General features: G+C 48.2%; 1 protein-coding gene across 4 annotated transcripts in view; it reads left to right on the plus strand.

Annotated features, from left to right (window-relative positions):
• Positions 1 to 1,913: 1,913 nt before the first annotated feature.
• Positions 1,914 to 7,801, plus strand: part of TDRD6 (tudor domain containing 6) — an 81,591-nt gene continuing 75,703 nt past the window's right edge. For 3 of the 4 annotated variants that reach the window (XM_075860956.1, XM_075860957.1, XM_075860958.1), the window contains exon 1: positions 1,914 to 6,957. In XM_075860956.1, the coding sequence (XP_075717071.1) occupies positions 2,328 to 6,957 (4,630 nt within the window). In that variant the 5' untranslated portion in view covers positions 1,914 to 2,327. The remainder of the gene's footprint in view (positions 6,958 to 7,801) is intronic. The other variant, XM_075860959.1, reaches the window with a different exon arrangement.

The following is a 7,801-nucleotide window of genomic DNA, read 5'->3' on the forward strand; positions in this document are numbered from 1 at the left end:
TTCTTTTTTCAATCTCTGGTTTCTGCTGCGGACATTACGCCTGAAATACTCAACCACCGCATGGTGCAGTTTTTCAGGTGGAATTCGCTGCTGGTTCTAGGCTGGATACGCCGTATACTTTTACGCAGCAAATCCGACCCACAGGAACCCAGCGTTAGACTGCCGTAAAATATGCCATACTTAGTAAATGTGGGCTGATGTATCTTTTTTCTGGAGTGTTTCTTTAAGGCCGGATTCACACGAGCGTGTGCGTTTTGCGCACGCAAAAAACGCTGCGTTTTGCGTGCACAAAAGTCACTTAACAGCTCCGTGTGTCATCACCATATGATGCGCGGCTGCGTGCTTTTCGCGCAGCCGCCATCATAATGACACTCCGTTTGGATGTTTGTAAACCGAAAAGCACGTGGTGCTTTTCTGTTTTCATTCATCCTTTTCACTGTTGTTGCGCGAATCACGCGCGTCCCACGGAAGTGCTTCCGTGCGCCATGCGTGGTTTTCACGCACCCATTGACTTCAATGGATGCGTGATGCGCGAAACACGCACAAAGAACAGACATGTCGTGACTTTTACGCAGCGGACTCACGCTGCGTAAAACTCACGGACAGTCTGCACGGCCCCACAGACTAATATAGGTCCGTGCGAGGCTCGTGAAAATCACGCTCGTTGCACGGACGTATATCGCGTTCGTCTGAATAAGCCCTAAGACTGGTATTTGTGAAGACGCAGCGGCTGGGACATTTTGTGTTTTGTTAACCACATTTAGGCCTCTTGCACACGAATGTGATTTTGCTTCCGCAATTCATCGAAAATCTGCGAGTGAATTGCGGACCCATTGATTTCTATGGGCCCATGCACACAACCGTGGTTTCCATGGTCCGTGCGCTGGCCGGTAGACCGCAAAAAGGACATGTCTTATTACGGGCCACATTTGTGCTCCGGGCTCGTTGAAATCAATGTGTGCACGATCTGTGATTTGCGGGCGGCCCGCGGATAACACTCCGTGGCCGTCCGCATGAGACCTTATGTCTCTGTTATTGGACAGTTTACTACTGTAAAGAATCGTGCTCAGTAAGACGTCAAGAGCGCAGTAAAAAAAATGCACCGCCCCGCCCACATATAATGGCCACTCCCCATATTGACAGCTCTTCTTAATATATGAACGCCATAGAGGGCGGTACCCCATTCAGGCCCCGCCTCTTATAGCCAGAGCAGATAGTCGTTTAAGCTTTGTTCACATCTACATTGAACGATCCGCAAGGCTAGGGCAACACGGCGACTTTGACCGCGATACAGGTCGCACGACCAAAGACCACTGTTTCCCAAAAGTCAATGTGGTCGCGAAACCAGAGTCGCAGGAAACCAAACCCGCTGGACTGCTTGTGACGGTCGTGTCGCAGTCTCATCAGCTTGCGAGCTGCAAAGCGACCATATCCACTTTCATTACCTGCGATGCAGGACACAGTGACGAGTGTCGCAGCCAAAGTCGCCGTGTAGCCATAGCTTTAACAAAATTGAGCGCTATTTTGTCCGGCAGAATGACTGAATATCGACGGAACTCATTAAAGTCAATGGTTTCCGTCGGACGCTGCTGGGATCTGTCATTTGACGGATCCGCTTCTTCCGGTACTCTGTTCCTATGACGGAAATACGAGAGCAGATGTGAACAGAGCCTACGAAAGAGGGGTTCCTGCTTTGGCCATACATTACATGGTCCGCCATGATTTCACCTGTAGGGGGCGCTGCAGTGCATGGTCGGTCTCAGCTTCCCCCATGTTTGCACTGTACCTCTCATATATAAGTGCAAGCAAATAAAAGCTAGCCACAAAACTAAACTACTCACACACACACACACTCACACTCACAACCCAACACACTCACTCATTGGATCCCTATCCCGGCAATAGCCGCTGTTTTGCCCACACTTTGCCCTCACTACTGTGGGTGCGGTCGCCGCGCAGTGACGTCATCTCACTGAGCCTCCCTCGCTTAACGCACGCATTGGGAACTTAACGTCAGGGCGGAGCTTCAGAATACCTCATGGTCAGCGTCGGCGTCTTGTAGTTCTCTGCGTCTCCGGTATGGTAAGACTGGGGGAGCGCGGGCGGGAGGATACCAGGACCCTGACGATAAAGAGAAGGTCCCGCGCGCCATCTTTCAGCTGCCTCTCCTCAGCTGCGTATTAGCAGCGGAACTTCTTGCTCTTCCTTTCTCCCCTGAGGCGTGCAGAGGACAGCACCTCCTCCTGGTTGTGAGTAGGAGCGGCAGATAGTTCAAAAGCCTGGTGGATATCTCGTCCAAATACTTTATTTCTGACCTGGCTGACAATATGGCCGGCATACAGCCCTACAGACACCCTAATAGCGCCCCAGCTGCAAACAGCATGGCCGCCCACCTGGGACTGACCTATAGATATAACGGAAGCTCCCCTCCCTGCCCCGCCGCCACATGCGATATGACCGCCGGCATAGGACAACCGTTGCGGCACCCCGAAGGCTCCCCAGCTCCTCCACCGCCTACTAACAACATGGCTAACCCTGGCCGGCCATATAGCGCTATGAAGATGGACTACTTCTACCCTCGTCTTCAGATTGGCGTGATGGAGCCTGTGGTGGTGACCCAGGTATCGGACCCCAATCGCCTGTTTTGCCAGCTAAGGAGCCTGTCTCATGAAGTTCAGAGGCTCTCGGACAGCATGCACCATTATTACCAAGTCCAGAAGGGTTACGGAGAGCAAGGCTTGCAGCCATCTTTAGTTCTGGGTCAGCCGTGTGCGTCTTGCGGCTCGGATGGGCGGTGGTACCGCTCGTTGCTGCTGGACTTCTTCCTAGAAAAACAGCTGGCTATGGTGGTCCATGTCGACTGGGGAAGAAGAGATATCGTTCCGTTGACCGGATTGCGAAACCTGGTTGACGATTTCTTCCGCATGCCGGTAATTACGTTCCCTTGCTCTTTGTACGGCGTTTCCAACGGAGGGTTAGGCTGGGACCCGACACCTGTGGCCGAACTCCGCAGTTTGCTGGGAAGGCATGTCAATGTGAAGATCGAGTACTACAACTCATATGAACATTTGTACGTCATCACCTTGTTCGCTGAAGATAGCACGAACCTCAATTTATATTTTGGGATGCTGTCACAGAGCCCTAAGTTGTGCCAGGGTTTAATGCCCATCCCGTCAGTCCTGCCTGCGGTTACAGAGGATGATGCGACGAAGTCTCCTTCAAAACAGACCCCGCAATGTTCTTATATTTCCAAGTTCCCTCCGGTGGAGCTTAAGACGGGCAAATTTTATGACGCAGTGGTCGAATTTGTCGTCGACCCTTTCAATTTTTGGGTTCGGATAGAAAGGCTTGATGCAAAACATAAAGAAATGATCGACGGGATGACAACTCTGTATTCCAAATGCTCAAAATTGGAGGGTATCATTCCAAAGCCCAAACCAGGTCAACTCTGCTGTGCCAGGTATCAAGATCTGTACTATCGTGCTGAAGTTCTCTCCGTCCACGACAAGCAGGTGCAGGTATACTTTCTGGATAGCGGCATATCGAAGTCTGTGGACTGGTACAATATTAAGGAACTGCCTGCGGAATTTACGAAACTTCCAGGGTTGGCTAATAAATGCTACATTGCCGACACGTACCCCTTAGAAGACGCCTGGAGTCAGGAAGCCATCCTTGCCTTTAAAGTAGCCGTGATTGATAAAAAGCTTGTCATTCATGTGGTATCCAAAGATGACGATGAGTATACCATAGAGGTCCTGGACCAATCGAGAATTGAAGATCAAAATGTAGGAAAAATCCTGGCAAAGGCCGGACATGCGAGGTTTGAGGAACTCTTTTCCGTAAGTAGTGAATCCGCTGGTGGAGAAATTGCACGTGTAGATTTAGACAAGTCATCGTTGAGTCTGGCTGCTTCAGATAAAGTACCGGAGACCCCAACAGCGTATCCCTGCGAAGAGGATACAGAGACCTTCCAGTACTCTCCCTTTGAAGAACAGTTATTTGAGCCCGGCACAACCATTGAAGTAGCAGTGTCACATGTTGACCACCCTGGAGTTTTTTGGTGCCAAAACGCCGGGTCTAAAGCGGCTCTTTTCACCTTGATGGATGCCATACAGAGCCATTGCACGTCTACCAATTGTCCGTACCTTAGTGGTACTCTTGCTTGCTTAGCAAAAAGTCCCAGGAAAGGAATATGGTACAGAGCATTCATCACCGAGGCGCCAGTAAACCTGTCAAAAATATCTGCCGTCGAAGTCTTATATGTGGACTATGGGAAACGAGAAACTGTCCCTGTTGCAAATCTCCGTGTCTTAAACGGTGAATTCTTCCACCTAAAGGCCCAGGCTTTTAAGTGTAGTCTTTATAACATCATTACCCCAACAGGGACCAATCCATTTTTTTGGGACAATAACGCCACCAAGGCTTTTTCGGAGTTTGTCCAGGACGCCTCCAAAAGGAGTGAATTCCACTGTATAGTTTATGCAACTGCCTTTGTGGATAAAGAGCTATTTAATATCGTGGATTTGTATACCCCATTTGCCAGTGTGTGCAATACCATGGTAAAAAAAGGCTACGCGACACACCTGCGTCACAAAACCCTGGCGCCATCTGTGCAGCTTCACTCCTACTACTATTCAATGCATGACATTAAAATAGGGAGTGAGGAGGAGATCTATGTCATGCACGTTGACTCTTCTTTATTGTTTTACGCACAGCTGGCCAGAAGCGCTAAAACCTTAGATAAGATTTCATCCACGATCACGAAAGTTATAGCGAAAAAACAAAACGTAAAATTGCCCCTCAACTCTGGTTCTCTGTGTCTGGCAAAATTCAGCGACCGGCAGTGGTATCGTGGCTTTATCCTGTCTGAGAACGGAAGTAACGAAGTATTTTTTGTCGATTTTGGCAATACCGAAAAACTTTCGAGAGATGACCTTCTACCCATTATGTCTAGCGAACATGACCTTTTGCTTTTACCGATGCAGGCAATAAAATGTTCCTTGCCCGATATCCCGTCTAAAATTCCAAGTGAAGTTGTGTCGTGGTTTGAAGATGCCGTTCTAGATAAAGCCTTAAGGGCGCTGATTGTTGCCAAAGCTGGAGATGGAACGTTATTAGTAGAACTGTACGACGGTAACCGGCAAATTAACGCAACCCTTAAACGAAAATTGGGTTTGAGGACTCCAAAAGACAAATCAGATCTGGCAGCTGGTCAGCCCAAGAGCCTCAAGCAAAATGATTCAAGGAAATTGCCCGAAAACGCAACCAACCAAGAAAAAAAAACCTCTGTCTCTGTAGCGAAACCTTTTAAGAGTAGAGACTCTGATACTCGCAGCCATTCAGAAACGGGTCAAGGACCACCAGAGCCGCGTTACCGAAAGACTCCAACCGTTCAACATAAAGCCGATAACAAAGTCTACAATTCACGGTATCAAGAGTTCAGTTCCCAAAGAAAGACGGAAACTATCCAAAGAGTTTCACTCAATGGCTCATGTCAAGGTAACCCTAGTGGGCGAGACCCCAAACCAGCTGGAAGCAAGACCTTGCCACAAAGACAATCCTCTACATTGGCAGCTGAGCGTCCGTCTCCATCAAAACGCCCAGTCGTGACAATAAGTGATATTCCCAAGAGAAAAATCCTTCCCGGTATGAAAGAGCCTGTGTACGTTTCCCACACTAACTCCGTTTTTGACTTTTACGTACAGGTCTCAGAGGACAGTAGACTCGATGAGATCTCCGACATTTTGAATAAAGAGAAGGGTTCATTTGAGTATCTTGCCGATGAAGACATCCAGTTGGGAAACGTTGTTTGTGCTTATTTTCCGGATGATGGACAACATTATCGGGGGCTAGTGACCGGGAAGAGCAAGCAAGGTTTATGTGTGGAGTACATAGATTATGGGAACACTTCAGTAATCTCTGACTGTAAGAACTACAGTCTCCCACAGAAGTGTCGCTCCGTTCCGGTAATGAGCGCTCATTGCTCGTTAAATCGACCTGAGAATTCATCGTCCGCGCCCGACCAGCAGCAGTTGTTGGCTGAGTTTTCCAAACGAACAAGCGACGTTCAGCTAGACTGTGAGTTTCTAAAACAAGACGGCCTTAAGTGGGATGTCATTCTTAAAGATAAGCTGGGCTGCATTAATGACCTGCTGACGGCATCTGAAGAACCTTTAGTAGAGAACTTCAAGGAAGCAAGTGAAATGGTCATGAAGATGAAGGAGGAGGACACTTCTCCTGTTGGGTCCTTCACCTGGAATTTTCCACAACCGGGAGTAGCGGTACAAGTCTATGCTAGTTCCGCAGATAGCCCCGAATGTTTCTGGTGTCAGCTGTCGACAGCGGACATCGACTCTTTAGCAATCCAAGTCCAAGAGGCTGGAGAACAGTCCGTCAAAAGTGATGAATTTCTTGATTCCCTAAAGATCGGCAGCCCTTGCAATGTCATCTTTAGTGAGGATAACAACTGGTACAGGGCTATTGTTACCAAGATGGAGGCAGATCTGGTGACCGTCAGGTTTATTGACTATGGTAATGAAGACTCTGTTGGCCGAGACCAAATTCAGCAACTTCCTGACCCCCTAGTAAAAATTGCACCCCAAGCGTTTTCATGCTGCCTTGCGGATTATGATATGAAAGCAGGAACCTGGACTTCAGAAGGCAGAAATTATTTTTACCAGAAAGTTACCGAAGACACGCTGGAGTTAATGGTTTGTAAAATACAAGAAAGGGACTCGTGCCGCATTCCTGTTGCCTTTGTAACCCTTAAATATAAGGGACTGAATATTAATGAGGAGATGAAACAGTTTTGGCAAGAATTACAGAGTATGGACCTTGAGCTGCCAGATGAGTCCTCAAACTTAAGTCCCGTAGATTTAATGGATGATGATCGCCCCATCTTGAAGGATTCGATAGGAGAACACGGTGACGAGCAAGAAAGTGACGCAGAGTTTAAAGGTGAGATTAGTTGGGTGTTAAACATTATGTATTTTTAGTAGGTTGTTCCTTCTGTAGAGCATACATTATTTAAGGGGGTTATTCCCATTTTAGACATGTATGGCATATTCACAGGATATGCCATAAATGTCTGATGGATTCAGGTCCCAGCTTTAGGACCCGCACCTATCTGGTGAGGCGTAGACTCCGTGTAGAGGTGACGGGGAGTACAGAAAAAGCAGAGCTCACTGTGCTACTCTTTTTCTGTAACTCCCATAGAAGTTATGGAAACCATAGCGATCTATGCCGTTTCCATAACTCTCAAGTTCCGGAAACTGCGTTGCCCACTGTGTTACGTAAAAAGCGCAGCTCCCATTCACTTCTATGAGCGTTACGGAGACCGCGTTACACAGCACGTTTTGCTGTTCCCATACTCTGACCAACTTTCCCTTGCCTGAGTCTCCGTCTGAATGCGGTGACCAGCGGCCGCCCCACTAAGCAGGGTTGGAGGACTCCCGTTCTTGAGATAGGTGTGAGTTCCAATGCTTGGATATGCCATAAACGTCTAAGATGTGAATACCCCTTCAAAGGGGCATTAGACCCAAAATCTGTCTTCTCTGTATTTGCTGTGCAGTTGTGTTAGGCTTCGTTCACATCTGCGTCAGGACTCCGTTCATGGGTTCCGTCGGAGCTTTCCGTCATGAACGGAATCCAAACTGAAACGAACGCAAACCGTAGGTTTCCGTTTGCATCACCATTGATTTCAATGGTGACGGATCCGGTGCAAATGGTTTCCGTTTGTCCCCGTTGTGCAAGGGATCCGTAGTTTTGATGAAATGAATAGCGCAGTCGACTACGATTTCGT

Source organism: Rhinoderma darwinii, chromosome 4, assembly GCF_050947455.1.
Source record: "Rhinoderma darwinii isolate aRhiDar2 chromosome 4, aRhiDar2.hap1, whole genome shotgun sequence".
Lineage (NCBI taxonomy): Eukaryota > Metazoa > Chordata > Amphibia > Anura > Rhinodermatidae > Rhinoderma > Rhinoderma darwinii.